This window comes from Diprion similis, chromosome 4 (genome assembly GCF_021155765.1).
Source record: "Diprion similis isolate iyDipSimi1 chromosome 4, iyDipSimi1.1, whole genome shotgun sequence".
Classification (NCBI taxonomy): domain Eukaryota; kingdom Metazoa; phylum Arthropoda; class Insecta; order Hymenoptera; family Diprionidae; genus Diprion; species Diprion similis.
Window position 1 is genome coordinate 20,761,672 of NC_060108.1, and position 14,791 is coordinate 20,776,462.

At 35.5% G+C, this 14,791-nt stretch overlaps 4 protein-coding genes across 8 annotated transcripts; 1 reads left to right on the forward strand and 3 right to left on the reverse strand.

Annotated features, from left to right (window-relative positions):
• Positions 1 to 179: 179 nt before the first annotated feature.
• On the reverse strand, positions 180 to 6,240 carry LOC124405522 (leucine-rich repeat flightless-interacting protein 2). 4 transcript variants are annotated; one of them, XM_046880478.1, is made up of 10 exons: positions 5,886 to 6,240; positions 5,063 to 5,261; positions 3,060 to 3,186; positions 2,776 to 2,927; positions 2,123 to 2,386; positions 1,870 to 2,011; positions 1,634 to 1,759; positions 1,302 to 1,516; positions 1,157 to 1,203; positions 180 to 866 (listed from the first exon to the last, which is right to left on the reverse strand). In XM_046880478.1, the coding sequence occupies exons 2-9, from the start codon at positions 5,144 to 5,146 to the stop codon at positions 1,165 to 1,167; spliced, it is 1,149 nt and encodes a 382-aa protein (XP_046736434.1). In that variant the 5' UTR covers positions 5,147 to 5,261; positions 5,886 to 6,240; the 3' UTR covers positions 180 to 866; positions 1,157 to 1,164. The 4 variants fall into 4 exon arrangements, with proteins under 4 accessions (XP_046736434.1, XP_046736432.1, XP_046736433.1 ...); XM_046880476.1 differs by lacking the exon at positions 1,157 to 1,203 and having other exon boundaries at positions 5,886 to 6,238; XM_046880477.1 differs by lacking the exon at positions 1,157 to 1,203 and having other exon boundaries at positions 2,776 to 2,915; positions 5,886 to 6,236.
• Positions 6,241 to 6,515: 275 nt separating this feature from the next.
• On the reverse strand, positions 6,516 to 8,608 carry LOC124405519 (dolichyl-diphosphooligosaccharide--protein glycosyltransferase 48 kDa subunit). The gene is made up of 3 exons (XM_046880473.1): positions 8,431 to 8,608; positions 7,638 to 8,264; positions 6,516 to 7,372 (listed from the first exon to the last, which is right to left on the reverse strand). The coding sequence occupies exons 1-3, from the start codon at positions 8,570 to 8,572 to the stop codon at positions 6,828 to 6,830; spliced, it is 1,314 nt and encodes a 437-aa protein (XP_046736429.1). The 5' UTR covers positions 8,573 to 8,608; the 3' UTR covers positions 6,516 to 6,827.
• Positions 8,609 to 8,756: 148 nt separating this feature from the next.
• Positions 8,757 to 12,644, forward strand: LOC124405523. The gene is made up of 5 exons (XM_046880481.1): positions 8,757 to 9,309; positions 10,014 to 10,317; positions 10,439 to 10,699; positions 10,760 to 10,912; positions 11,022 to 12,644. The coding sequence occupies exons 1-5, from the start codon at positions 9,023 to 9,025 to the stop codon at positions 11,178 to 11,180; spliced, it is 1,164 nt and encodes a 387-aa protein (XP_046736437.1). The 5' UTR covers positions 8,757 to 9,022; the 3' UTR covers positions 11,181 to 12,644.
• On the reverse strand, positions 11,616 to 14,604 carry LOC124405527 (NECAP-like protein CG9132). Of its 2 annotated transcripts, XM_046880490.1 has the most exons (4): positions 14,204 to 14,604; positions 13,546 to 13,942; positions 13,197 to 13,470; positions 11,616 to 12,687 (listed from the first exon to the last, which is right to left on the reverse strand). In XM_046880490.1, the coding sequence occupies exons 1-3, from the start codon at positions 14,287 to 14,289 to the stop codon at positions 13,204 to 13,206; spliced, it is 750 nt and encodes a 249-aa protein (XP_046736446.1). In that variant the 5' UTR covers positions 14,290 to 14,604; the 3' UTR covers positions 11,616 to 12,687; positions 13,197 to 13,203. The 2 variants fall into 2 exon arrangements, with proteins under 2 accessions (XP_046736446.1, XP_046736445.1); XM_046880489.1 differs by having other exon boundaries at positions 11,616 to 13,470; positions 14,204 to 14,603.
• Between the last annotated feature and the right edge of the window lie 187 nt (positions 14,605 to 14,791).

Consider the following 14,791-nt stretch of genomic DNA (forward strand, 5'->3'; position numbering starts at 1 on the left):
GGCATTACATGTGACAAACAATTGTATTTTTCCATTATATAAGTTAATCACTGTTGAACAAATAGTTTGATACTTCATTTTCAATTTGGCCCATATTTAATACATAAAGCCATATACATTTGTTCTTTAATGTAATACCACCTTGAGAAAGAGGTAGTTAAAAAAAACAAAACCATTAATAATCGTTAAAATACGATGTCTTATATAAGTTAATAATTACAAAATATTAAATTAAACAATTCTTGTGTTTGTATTAGCAGGAGCGTAGTATGGCATTCGCAAGGTTGGTGCAGATAACAAGTACGAAACTGCCAACCTTTGTTAGGGGAAAATAAAGCGTGATACTTTCATGAACCAGACCTGAATATTAATCAAATATGGCCATTGATTAAGATAAATTAGAGACAGATTCCAATGACTAATAGCCTTGGTAGTATTCCTTCTAAGTAGAGTCGTCTTGTAATCATATTGCTTTGGAGCATTCAAAAATTGATTCTTTTCTCCCTTTTTCTGATCCAAGTCGAATCGTCTTGTAATCATATTGCTTTCGAGCAGTTAAAAATTGATTCTTTTTTCCCTTTCTCCGATCAATCTGTTAAATATTTAGGCAATGTTAATTTTTATCATGACTCAGAAGACATCTTTTTCCATGTCTGAGAATTCAAGGGCATATGTTCTATGGAGAATAGATATATATGATAATTGGACCCAAACTAACGGTAACATTAATAAGCGGGTCCAAGCACGTTTTCTTATCAAAGTTCTTTCAGAAGTGCAGACTTGGCGTTCTTAAGTTTATCTAGCCTTCGTTGTAAATGAGAATTTGCGGTTTCAAGCTCCTCTACTCGGCCCTGTGATTCTCGTACCTAGAACAAATATTGTTTAAACATTATTCAGTCTTCGTCATTAATTTCCCAGTCCATTAATATAATTGGCCCAATATAATTCATTATATTTCAACGTGAAGGGGCAAAGGTGTTGGAATTTGAGGTAAAATTATATTAATTAGGTGCTATTATTCGCTACAAAATTAGTGGTTGGAAATTATATTTGGAATTCGGCTTTCAAGTAAAAATAAATGTGGGAATAAAGATTTAAAGTAGCAGGTTATCGGGAATGGTGACGAAATAAAAGGGAACAGCTGGGACACGCTCACCCATTTCTTTACTGGCAGTGACATTCGTCAAAATAATCAGATATCATCTGTAAAATGAAATTGCGTGTTTCAAAGCATTGCTGGAAGAAGTTGAAGCATTCTACTGACGGCTAGATATTTCAGTAACGTTGTATCACTTGATTACCTCTCGTTGTAGCTTTCGCTTTTCAACCTTTAATTCGTCTTCTGCCTTTTCGGAAGCTTCTGCTGCAGATTTATATCGAATAACTTGACTCTCTAGCCTGGCGACTGTCGCTTGCAGTGTGGACATGTCTTGTTCTGCTTTTTGCAGTTTGAATTTGTAATCTGATAAGTGCTTGTTTGCCTCTCGTTGAATGTCTTCAGAGTCTGATAAGCTTCCTAATTAACCAAATGAGCACAAAATTAATTCATTGAATATTTCTCGAAATATCTTTTATCTCGTGTACCACTACATAATGCAATCTGTTTCAAGATTAATAATTTATGGAATCTTACCCAACATCGAACCTGGTAACCTCTCTGATCGAACACGATTCTTTGCATCTTCCAATTCCAGCCTTAAATGTCGAATTTCATCTTGCAACTCCTTCTTCTCAGATGCAAATCTTCTCAGTCGGACATCTGGTGAATGGAGAGAACAATTGCAAATTGAATTTTAGCGAGTCTAACATGATAGACATGTACTTCACCAACAGAAACAAAAAAAATTGTACGTTATCAGTATTTCATACCCAATGATCCTTCTCCAGCATTTTGCAACAAGTCTGCACTCTCTGTACTGACTAGTACTCTTTTTCTTGGACGTGGACCATTTTCCGGTATGTCAGCATCACTCTCATCACCCTCGTCTTCTACTATAACAAGACCATTTTCCTAGAACATGAAACATCCTGTAAATTTGCTAAATTTTGTTTTGTTCTTAAATATTTAATCCGTCAAAATTTTGTTGAGATTATGAGATTGTGAAAATAATAGGATCCAAACCTGTATAAGTGTGTCTCGTTCCAATAGTTGCACCCTGCAGACATCCAAATCTTCTTTCAGGCGTTGACTTATACGCTTCGATTGTTCAGCTTCTCGATTTTTCTCTCTTAGCTCTCGGCGCAATTGAGCAGTAGTCTCCTCTAACTCTTCAAGTTTGTCTTTCAATAAATCTACTTGATATGAATAAGTTGACTTCTCATTATCCAATTGTGCATTAGTTATCATAGCTTTGCGGAATTTTTCCTCAAATTCCTTAAGTTCTAACTGAAATAAGTTTAAAAATTTAAGTACTCTGCAAATCTCAGCAGTTTTATGTTTCAAAGAATATCTTGGCCATGGAAAGCATTTAAGAAATTTAGTAACGATCGAAAACCGTCTAAAGTTTTAATGATACGACCTGTTTTTTGAGAGGCTCACAACATATAAATGGCAGAAAAATTTATAAAACTATTCCAACTGTCGAGTAAAGAAGATTACGGGTAAATGAGAATTATTCGTAATTATCAAAGCTACATAATAATAAGTTACCTTCCCTATCATTAAAAAAAATTTCTATTGAACGCTCATAGGTGAAGCAATCAATACCCTTCTATTTGGATTTTTGAACGAAAATTCGTAAAATTATTTGAAATGTGTAAAAATTGTATAATTACCCTAAGATCTCTACTAAGGCCGGCATCTTCCAAGGAATCCTCGGATGACCTTCGACTTGACTGAAAGTTGTTGGAGTTTGTGAGAAGGCGAGATGTTCTCACAGGATCTGGTGTCACCCTCATCGTTCGATTAGCATCAGCTGAAATTAGGTCTTTAAAAACTACTTGTACTTTTTTCTTTCGAAAAATTAAGTTTATGTATTAAAAATCTGTACAATTATTATTATTCACGAGTTAGCATTATTTTTTTATAGTTAGGAATGTAAAATATGGCACTTGCTTACCAGTACACATATCGTAGACTCTATCTGCGTTTTCCTCAGCTTCTTTTTGCTGTCTCTCTAATTCTCGCATTCGGATCTCTCTAGCCTCTGCTCTAGCTTGTCTCCGAGCTGCTAATCGAGCTTCTGCCTAAAAGATTGTGTGAAATAAATTAATGATATTGAAATATTTATCCGGGTACAACCGTTTTATTATCCAGATTTATCCAGTTTCGGTGAAAAAGTTATAATGTAAATTAAATGTGCAGTGGTTGGATGGCATTTGAAATAATTTTACTAATGATTTCCCTTGCATAAATCAACATACTTCATCAGCATCCTTAATAAGGTCTTCGATATCAGACATATCGTCAGAATCCTCAATCTCTTGTTGATGTTTAAAGAAAATGTTGACATCATTTTCAGTTCTTTTATCAAGTTCAGCAGGATCCATTTTTATTATGATACTACTTAGCACACTTGAGATAATTAGCGTGAAATCTATGAGATAACAATTCTCCGTAGGATTATCTGTCATGCATTCCTCACAAATGTACTGCTGAAGCTTCCCAAATGTTTAGTTGGAGCAGTAAAATGCTGCTTCTAGTTATTCAAATACCAAACAGCTCTCTCTACTGTACTGTACTGTGCACACGGTTTATTCTGTTCATAATTATATGTAATTTTATAGAACCGTATCTTCAGCCTTCAACGTTCAAGGTTAAATAGATTATTGAATTTTATAATTTTAGGTAAGTACTCATTACACTTCAAAACACAAATGTGGCACTAATATTTGATTACACCTTATTAAATATTTGAATTTTGTTTTTCTGCAGTTGAGTCACCGTCTAATTTCACATGTCGTATGTTCAATCCTATAGTGCCAGAACCTAACTCAGTTGAGAACCAATTGTTTTCTTTAACTACTGGACAGTTTTCTGATTTTGTATTTTCGAAAAATTTTTGTTACGTAAAGTTCAGTGTTTTAACTATCGAAGTTAAATGACTGAATTTTTTTGATGAATTTGTAATCTTAAACTATTATTCAGGATGCCCGAAAGCTTGTGAAAATTTCTGGAATTTTTTAATTAAAATTGACCAACATATTAAAAAAAATCTATCACATTAATCTTTGTTCATAGAATTACATAACTTTACAGAAAAACGAAATATGTAACTATTTTATTATTAAACTTGGTATGTAAAGAAAAATGGTAAATGATTGTGTTTTATACAAAGCACACCACTAACTGGACATTCTAGCCGAGCACTCAAGTTTCTCTCCACCAATACCACATTACATAGTGAGTATCACTCTTATCTGAGTTACACACAACGGTCTTTCCCCTTCCGTAAACTTAAATTTGCACAACCACCTTGTATGATTCATTTTGTCAAGATAAAATTTTTCCTTTATGTAAACGAACAGTATTATTACTACCTACTACTCAGTACACAAATATATTTATTTGTACAACAAGCAGCTTCTAATTCATTAATCGCTAATATGGGATGTTGAAAATTTAGTTATTAAACAAGTAATTTAATTTCGAATTTTCAAACCTACGACATAAAATAATTAACAAATAGTGATGTGAGATAAAATTTTCCAAATACTTCATTTTTGGATATGAAATAAATTTCTAGGTTTTTTGAGAAATAGGAGAGGTGAATCTATCGTCAATAATTCATGTAAGAATTTTTCTAACTTTTTTTAATGGTGTTCACGTAGTTGTTCATTCTTCACAGTGAATAATCTGAGAATACTGATACGCGTATGGTTTTGGAATTAGCTTATCCAGACGCAGATCTTGTTCCACTTGAAATTCAATCCGGATTTGAATTTATTGCGAACCAACGATGAATACCAAACAATTGAAAATTTATCAAGGTGCCGTAGTTTTGTATTTAAAAAAGAAATTCTTTGTAAAAGAAGGGCGAAATAATTCTTGCCCTGGAAAACAAAACACCAAAAAACTGATACACAAACTTAGTGTAAATGAGCATGAAAAATGATACCGTACCTCTTTTGCAATTTGATCAAGAGCTTGATCCTCGGCCGAATGCCTTGTGGTAGTTCGTCTCCGTCCCGCCACCAGTGACTCCATTCTTTAGTATCAATGTAGTTTATTTTGGTTTTAGTTTACAGCCGATGATAAACGTATACACTTTTCTTCTATACAGGTAGACACGTCCGTCACCTCACAGGGGCACACCACTACGCTACGAACATACACGAAACACAATCTAAGCCTGACAAAATTTATCCAGCATCAGCAAAACATAAATTATTACACGTATAATAATAATTATATTTTTTGTATTTTTCAGGTTCAACTCCATTGAAGTGCATGATGAAAACTAAAAGCGAAAACAAGAATTACGTCTGAGTGATCCTGTCCAACAATCGTTTGTGAAATCACGTCAATAACAACAGGAATGGATAAAAGAAACTAGCAAAAAAAAAATTTAAAGAACTGTTACAAGCAATTCTCGCGACTCGGTAAACTGAGTACGTATGTACGTATTTGCAAATTCATGACGTAGAAATTGAGGATTGGTGGGTGTAAGGAGGAAATATTTAGAAGCTGAACTTGAGAGATGATGGTAGAAAAGATGGGGCTTGTAATGACGTGGATCATTTGACAGTAATATAGAATTGTCGTTTAAATTTATAAAAGAAAAATATAAGCAGGAATGAGGTCTAAAACGGCTAATAGGTTGCATTCCTTAGAGTCTCCCCTCCCACACAGCACGGACAGGTATGCGTAACACGTCCACAGTACTGTACGTATAAGACAGTTTCAACGGATATAAATGGATTTCTATATAGTCCAATCAACTTACGAATGAGATATTATCCGTTCATCCGGCAGGCGGATGCATCGTTTTTTTTTTGCACCAAAAACTTGACGTAAAAATAAATCGGGAAACTATAAATACAATCAATGGAAGTTGGATGACTTCTTCTCGGTGACCATCTGTAGCTTCCGAACGATATTCCAATCTCGTTTAACGATACTAAGCCTATTTTCAAACACCGGGGTACAACAAGGTACCGCAATATTCACTACCTATCATCTAGGCCCCTTGGTTGATGATATAACGATGCGTTAATCGGGGAAAAAATTTCAGATCAAAATACATTTTCCGAGCAAGTACATTGCTGAGTACCCGCACACAGTACCGAAAAACACTCCTCGACCTACGCGACCGCCTCTCCCTCGGCCGTCCTGCTGCTGACATCTGGACGATCCATCGCGCAACACAATTCGCCGATCCATTTGGATCCATTCCTCGACTGAAATCGCGACGGATGTAAGATTTAAAAATTGGTCGTACTTATGCTTACTGTTGCCCTTTATTTTTTCCCCAATACGTCTTGAACGTGAAATTAAATTTCAACGAATAGAATATTTTTCAAACATAATTTATACGGCATTGAACGAACCAAGTGATCGTTTTACACATAGGTTCAAAATTTTCCAAATTTTGTTGTTCTCTTTTTAACTCTGTATAGGTACACTTGACATTATTACTAATGGCAAAACTGTCGCAAATGTGAAGCTATTTCTTCTTACAGCTAAATTTAACATTTAATTAATTACAGGATATATTCTAATACAATTTTTCAGGCTACAGTAACAAACTCAGAATTTACTGAGATATTTTACAGATAAAAATTCACATGTGTGGCACAATGCAGTCGGGATTTTTTAGATGGTGCTTGAAATAAATACAATTTAAAAAATGCAGTTTATAAAGAGTTCGTGCTAATCGAAGCTACTACTACTCTGCTTTCGATTTGACATCTTCCTTGTAATGCAGGAAAACAAAGGAGAATAGAAACACGCCTCCCATCATAGAGAATGCGCTTACGTAATAGGGGAACGCACTAGGTATGAATCGCTCATACTGCGTATGTTGTAGGGGGCGGACAGAGACCTGTGTTGTACTGTACAGGTGAGTAATTCCAATGCGGTTATAATCGACTTTGAACTGATAGACTCCATACACGTCTGGAATCTTGAATCTCGCTTCGTAACGGCCATTATCCAGTTTCTGCAATTTCGTACGAACGAACGGATCTATTCTGACAAATTCCAACTGCAAATCATTTGCTTCGTACGGAATCCATTTGTCCCCAGCTAGTTGTTCAATTGTAATCGTATACACAACGTCGTCCATCACAGTGTAAGCTGCAGGTGGTTCTTTCTCACCCGACTTCTTATGACTTACAGAAGAGGCACGAATCACACCGCTCTCTTTGAATACCCATTTAGACATGGCTTTAGCAACTACCTCATTTCCAGATTTATCGTATTTCTGACCTCCTGAAAAGAATAATGAAGTTGTGGAATCGTACTTAAAGACATTAATAGTATTATTTAGTAGTACTAAATGTAGCAACTGTTTGGAATTGTTCGATATTCGTTTATTGTATAATAATATTAAATACTCTCGAGTCTCTCACCAGATAAAACAAATGCATGAGTTGTACATAAAAACTGAGCTATGAAATGGTAAAATTCAAAAGTGCGCATATTTCTATTGTAAATTTAAATATACAAATATAAGAGAATATATGATAGAACCTACCTTGAGCTTTCTGAACAGAGCTGGTGAAAGCTTCGTCGCTAAAGAAGAAAAGCGACCCGGAGAATAATACTCTAGCATTATTTCGTGCTTGGAGAGCAGCAATTAAGAGAGTGTTTTTTCCAACAGCATGAGGATATTCTTTGACCGGTTGATCTGGGTTGTACGAATAAGCGGAGCTAGACGCAGTCAGCAATTGGAGGACTAATGGGTTTTCAATATCAGCAACAAGTCCAGTTCCCTGGTAAAGTAGTGGAGGAATGTTTTTGTCTCCGATGATCACTGGAGCATCAATTAGGTTCTCTGTTTCTGCTACAATAGTTGTGTGCTGACCCAAATCAGATACATCATAGTTCATGTGGTCTATGACAGCAGCCCCCTCTTCATCTACTTCAAATCCACATTCTGAGGCTAACTCGCGCAGCACGTCTCCTGACTGAGAAGAACCAGCGACTAGAACGTTCCCTCCTCCATCAATGAACTCAGTGACAGCGTCGACACTCAGAGCTCCACCGAATTCTTCGACTGACGGTGCAAATATTATCAAATGTGAATATAAATATTCACCATATTTTGATAAAACAAGATTCGCATCATCGGCTAACTTGAATGTCAGTGTATAACCTCGTTCTGCAAAATATAAATTTAGTTAGTTCTGTTTACCATGAGCCAGCATAGTTCTTGAAAAATATATTGATTGATTAAAGTTGGGGTGTTAATTTTAAACAGTTTATTGATTGGGGAAAATGAACTGTATGGTGATTAGAGTGAGTGCAAGTAAAGGTTTATTACGAACCTTGAAGAGATTTAAAGAACATTGAATGTGTCTCTCGGATGGCTAGGTTATCCAGCAGAACTAATGTTTCGCCACCGGCATTCGCCGATGCCAAAAAGCAGAGAAAACCCAAAAACACACTGGTCAAATACATTTTCAACATTTCGACCGCCACCTTTGTTGCCACGAAGCTCGACTCCAGTAAAACGGAAATGAGCTGTAGTGAATATGCTATATTCTTCAGTCAACGATACAGCCAACAACACGGTAAAAAATAACTATAGTATCGCAAAAAAGTTTAATTTGTAATAACTCCCTTTTTATTTGTGCGTTTACTTTCCAATGATGTTGAAGATATTTTTGTACGCATTCGTTATTATACAGACACGGTAAATCATCAAGACATTACATGTAAATCGTAAGTGAATTTTTATTGGACACCCTGCAGAACACAGTTGTCGATTAGCGACATAACGAGTAACGACTAGCAGAAGACGGTCGAGTCGTGCTCGTCGTGCTAGAGAAAGCTGGGAAAGTGAAGTCCCAAGATCCTCAAGATTCACGAATCGCGAAGAGGGTTGGAAATTGTTATTAGACACCGACTCGCGGCGAGATGTGGGCCCGTGCCCGTGTCATAATTTACACGTTATATTTCTTAGTCATTCAGGTGAAGTTGATAAATTCTCGCACATCCTGGCGACTAAACGCGGATAAGGTTGTCAAGGCAGTGTCGGAAGTTTCATCTCACGAAGATGAAGACCCAATTTTTGATATCTTGGCGAGTACCATTAACCTGGGAAACGGTCTAGGGTGGAGCAAAACAGACTCCAAAGATGAAAACCAAAAGTTGGATTTATTTTGCAACGATTGCAAAAACTTTATCGGTGGAAGCTACGACCGGTAATTTGTTAAAAATTCATTTATTACATATCTTAGCGTAGCCAAGGATGCGACCCAAACAACCTTCTGCAATATTACGCTGTTGCTGTCAAACTTTTATGCGACGCAACTCATTACGATTGTTTATAAATGTATTACTTCGCTAAATTTCTGACAAAACAATGGTAATTTCAATATCACTCGTTCTGTACAGCAAAACAAAGTCACATTTGTTTTTCACATTCTTTTTAACAGTTATCCAAAGGCATGCTAATATATATTGTAATATCAATTTTTGATTTTGACTTTCTTTTCTACGAATCCTCAGTTTTTGAGTTATTTTTGGATATTCCAAGCATGTCCAACAATGTTATTGTCATTGACATAAAGAGTATGAAATAGTATATAAAACAATCAATGTACGTATGTATATACTGTGTAAGTTGATGCATTTTCAATGTAAACATTTCGTTAGTTTAGTATTGCTACATTATTATCCTTTTCATAATTGTTGATGACATTATTTACCTGTAACGCACATTTTTGTAGATTTATTCCGGATGACCTTAATTTGATATGCATTAACTATTTTTGGCTAATGGGATGCAATGAAATACCCATTGTAGTCTTTTGTTTCACCCGTAGTTAGTGTTTGCGTGTGGGTTGACGTTCTTTCAGCTCTAAGAAAGCCTTAAATTTGGTCCCCTTGGCAGACGGCTTGGCAGACGACTATCGTCATTTGCTTTGATGGACACACCAAACGTGACGGAAACTTTTCCCTCTTCGTCTCAAACGTCAACAGAAAAATTAAACTGCAATTTGGTCCAGCGATGCGAGGAGGGTATTCTTGACTGTGGAAAGCCAGTCAATTTTACATATTACGACAACTTAGTTGGAGTCATTAATAGAAATAAACATCCTCTTGTACCAGAACCTAATGTCGCACTTATGTTCAAAAAAAGAGGTGCTAAAGTCACGGATATCGACATTGACTTGTTAGAAAAACGGTTGAAGAAGGCAAAAAGAGAGGTATTACTGGTCTTGACTTGGTTCTTGTTAATACCAGAATGATAAGTTTTAGATAAGATAACCATTGTTGCATGCTTTTTATTTCATTACTATAATTATGCAATTTACTTTCTTATTTCAGAAGCCAAAGTCTGTTCAACTTTATAATCAAATTGGTAATTTTTGGCGTATAAAAGGAAATGCACAGCGTTCCATAGAATGCTTTAGAAGAGCATTGGCTGTTTCGCCGCACAATGCGGAGGTATTGTTAAATTTAGCGAGAGTTTTACTGGCTCTGCAATATTTGGATGATGCCACTTACTTGGCTAGACGGTCATTGGAGCTGCAGCCACCAGATCGTAATGCGTGGGAACAGTATCTCACTTTAGGTCAAATATTTAAGGTAAAAATAAAAAACCTGAAACGAAAAAGACGTATGTTAAATCTGAAAAATTGTGTCTAGGCTTACGGTCACTTCCAAGAGGCAGCTGTACATTTGCGGCATGCTTTAGAACTGAAACCAGATCTTATGGATGCAGCTGAAGCTCTAAAAGAGGTTGAATCACTTCCAGCCGCAAGTGTGCATGCCTACACACTTTTGATTATCGTGTGTCTGGTGAGTGAGGAATATTAATTATGAATTAGAGTATCATAACTGTTAATATTCGGCTTCTTCACTACCATTTGTGCAGGCTAAAACAGTGATAAGAATGATTAAATTTCAGGTTTTAGGAGTTCTTTTGGTTGTTCTGAGCAGTGTGGAATGTGATGAGGATTCCAGCCTAGCATCAGAGCAACCCCAGAGGTCGGCACGTCATTTTAATCGTGCACTAGCTATGCGTAGCTTGCGGCCTGGTGTATCTAGAAATAAACGTTGCGGATAACTTTCAAAGTGTTGTGACTATTATGGTAGAATACATTGTTGCCAACCATAATAAGTGACGTAATTTAACTCCCTATTGAGTGGTATTTTTAACACTATTTGTATCAATCACTTCAATATTGTACTAACTATGCATTTTATTATATTGACAGACATAAATATATATAATGTAATAGAATATAACAATATGTCTATTCTGCTATCAGTGCTTCACGCCGTAAATTGGACCCCAACATATGACTTGTCGGTACACATAAGTATAACAGTAGACCATCTTGCGACGCACAGACTGTATAGTTTTTACATTTTTTTCTCTCTTGAAGTAAATATATTGTATACCATGGAATGGAACTTATCAATTTTTCTTCTTATTTCTGTTTCATGTAACATGGCCCTATATGCTATATTCTAAGATATTATAATTATCTTTATTTTCTAAGAATATTTATTTATTACACGCGCCTGTTGTACGAAAAAAGAGATTAACCGATAATATATTCATGCATATCTTGTCACAGGACAAATGTATTGCGTGCTTGTTAATGTTGCCCAAGGAAAGGTAATCGGATTTCGTTTACCAATTTCAAATTGGTTTTTGTTTTCGGGTATTTGACAATTACTGATTTTCTTCTGAAATAATTGAATTCACGTATCTGTTAATGGAAAATAGGTAATTGTCACGTAATATGTTCAGAAACTGCTTACATGCAATCCAGCTCACGAATAAACTAGATTTAATACATTGGATATAATTTTTTAAGAGGGTATGAAAAACTGACTGTAGCAGTGTAATGTATTTCGATGAATATTTTAAGTTTCAATGCATTGCTTGTACAACTTGCTAATTTTATAAGTATAAATCTAAACATTTTGAATGCTAAATAGTTGACTGTTTTTTTTTTTTGTTTTCTTTAAATTTTCTTCAAGTCTGTTACTTAATTGAGAATGATAACAAACTATATAATTCTATAGTTATTCAATCACAAACTTAACTTATAGCTTTCAGTAACACCTAATCTTTGTAAGTCAAAAAATGTATAACTTAAAATTTATACTTGTCTTACTTCAAGCATGCTGCTGCTATCAATTGCAACTTCATATAATGTTTCAATCATCCGGTATTTTACCCCTTTAAATACTATAGCAACACAATTAAGTTATGTTGTTGCACATACACATACCTACATACACATCTCTTATGAATACGGATATGCATACCGTTTTCATTTATTGTGATTTATGTAGATATGGGTATTGCATACATTCATCTACGTTAACAGGACTTTTTCAACTCTTGTAATATATACAAACATCAAAAGCTGGCAACAATTCAGGCCTGGTGTGTAACAGGATGGATTCGCAAAATGCGTTAAAAAATCCTCCCTACCGAGTGATTCCGAATTTGTGCATCGAGATGTTTTGCCGGCCGTTTGCCGTGAGGATCACACGATTTTCTACTCTTTTGGGAAAACTCAGAGCTACACATTAGACACAGTGACATCCTTCACCTAATGATTATAAAATATAAGTCACAAACAATACTTAGATAATAAATACAAAAAATATATGGTTCTAGGCTACATTAAAGACGAAATTATTATGGAAAACACATACTAGAAATCACCCTAAATACTGATATCAATCGGGTGGCACAATCCATCTATAGCGCAACGTCAATTAATTCTTTACTTTTTCAATGATTAATGCGTTACTTTTTCAGTTTGAATCCTCATATAACTCCAAATAGTAGTCAAATAAGAAACTGAAATCAATTTCAGAAAAGATATCTAATAGACACAGAATTTCATCCATAGAAATATGATAACGACAACACCGAATACTGTGTATTGTCTCAAATCGAACTTATTGCCATGTAAAAACCAGTAACTATGGAAATATGCGTTAAAAATCTCTGAATACGTTACATTATAACCATTTCATTACTGAACTAGGCAATGTGATAAACAATAGGTATAGATATCCTAATCTATATCATATCTGAACCTCAAATTCTTACATCTTGATTAGAATTGTACCCAGCTGGCATTCGTTGCGGTTGCAACGGACCCAGAAGCCGGTGGTTGTTGAGTTGCACTCGCGAATTCTCCCCATTCAGAACCAGTCTGAGCAGGTTGATTTGGTTGCGTTTGGAACGATCTGTGAGCCGGTGAAGAGGTTGGGGTTCTAGCTGGAGGAGGGGCTATCTTTACGCCGCCAGGGGGTGGAGGTAAACCCAGTGCTGCATTTCCACGAGACTTGGATTTTGAGGAAACCTCACTTCCATCTTTTTTCTTGAAGAGAAAAAGAATTTTTTTTTTGAGGTTGAAAATTGTTAGTGAATTAATAAAATAACAACGATTACATACAGTAATTTTCATGTTGATTTTTATTGTCTCTCCCTCTTTGAACCTGAGATCCAACTCCTGCTTTGGAACATCTTTTTCCTTCTCAATCTGATCTCGGTTCTTCAGCCACTTGAAATGATCCTGAAGAGCAACATTTAGATCGAAACTGTCCGATCTGTCTAAGAATCCAACTCCAATGAAGGCGGATCTTCCGTTGTCGTCTTGTATCCGGAGTACAAAATATCTCGAAGAATCTGTAACTGGCTCAACCGCAATACCAGGATACGTATCGATTGGACATTTAGCAAACAGTTCTCCAGAAACTTTATCCTCGAGTTTAATGGTCACGGCATCACCTTGCGATACCAGTCGCATTCGTCCTGTCCACGATGGCTCCTCAAGATTCCAATCAGCTGCTCTATTTTTGATTAATAAGAATTCCAATCAGAATGTTGTAAAATAAAATTTGTTTTAGACTTGAATGAATAAGTAAATAAATAAGCTAGAGCGAATTTAGAAAATTTTATTAAATTTCGACGTATAATTAGACATTGTGTTAGGCTGAACTTTCTTCCTATAAATAAGGGAAATGACAGACAGTAAAAAATTATTGCGTCAAATAGGTCAATTACAATAGGAATTGGGTGTTCAAAATTTTGTCAATAAAAGCTGGTCTTACCGATAACCCCTATTCGTTGACCTTGGTGGAATTTTAAAGACAAAAACTTCTGATTTAACAAGCAAAATACTCTCGTATGTTTCCATCACGAGCGAAATGTTTTGATAGTCAGATTTCACCTAAATTTCAATCCAGACCTGACACGAGTACGTTTTGACAACTCGTTTACACACTGACAAATCTCCGGCGTGATGCGATTAACTTTATCTCGAGTCACGCCTCCTCCGCCCACGCACCTTCCGTTGTGTGTTTGGCTGACTGTGGTGTTCCGTTATAATTCCGTTGGACAACATCGACAACATATAGACAGGAATTTGAAGATAATCAATGAAGCACATAAGCTGTTTTCCGCTGTTTCGAAATCATACGTATATGGAAGAGAAAATAATTTTTATTCATTATTTGTATGAAATTATTGGGAAACCGTAAATTTCAACATACTAAAAGTGAAAGAAAAATAATCAATAAAGCTTCTATATGATCCTTTTTGTTTCACTTGACATCGCAATATAAATGTCGCTTATTTTGTGTATTTAAAAATTTCTTTTATATCTACTCACTAACTATTGCTAAATATAGCAAAGGGAA

Coding starts and splice junctions, on each gene's coding strand:
- LOC124405519 (XM_046880473.1), bottom strand. CDS start 8,572: ATGTTGAAAATGTATTTGACCAGTGTGTTTTTGGGTTTTCTCTGCTTT. Junction 8,265..8,430: donor GTTCTTTAAATCTCTTCAAG/GTTCGTAATAAA, acceptor TATATTTTGCAG/AACGAGGTTATACACTGACA. Junction 7,373..7,637: donor CTCTGTTCAGAAAGCTCAAG/GTAGGTTCTATC, acceptor TATTCTTTTCAG/GAGGTCAGAAATACGATAAA.
- LOC124405527 (XM_046880490.1), bottom strand. CDS start 14,289: ATGGAAACATACGAGAGTATTTTGCTTGTTAAATCAGAAGTTTTTGTC. Junction 13,943..14,203: donor TCAACGAATAGGGGTTATCG/GTAAGACCAGCT, acceptor AATCAAAAATAG/AGCAGCTGATTGGAATCTTG. Junction 13,471..13,545: donor AAATCAACATGAAAATTACT/GTATGTAATCGT, acceptor TTTCTCTTCAAG/AAAAAAGATGGAAGTGAGGT.
- LOC124405522 (XM_046880476.1), bottom strand. CDS start 5,146: ATGGAGTCACTGGTGGCGGGACGGAGACGAACTACCACAAGGCATTCG. Junction 1,760..1,869: donor TGCTGGAGAAGGATCATTGG/GTATGAAATACT, acceptor TCCATTCACCAG/ATGTCCGACTGAGAAGATTT. Junction 867..1,301: donor AGCGAAAGCTACAACGAGAG/GTAATCAAGTGA, acceptor TATTTGTTCTAG/GTACGAGAATCACAGGGCCG.
- LOC124405523 (XM_046880481.1), top strand. CDS start 9,023: ATGTGGGCCCGTGCCCGTGTCATAATTTACACGTTATATTTCTTAGTC. Junction 10,700..10,759: donor CTTTAGGTCAAATATTTAAG/GTAAAAATAAAA, acceptor AATTGTGTCTAG/GCTTACGGTCACTTCCAAGA. Junction 10,913..11,021: donor TTTTGATTATCGTGTGTCTG/GTGAGTGAGGAA, acceptor ATTAAATTTCAG/GTTTTAGGAGTTCTTTTGGT.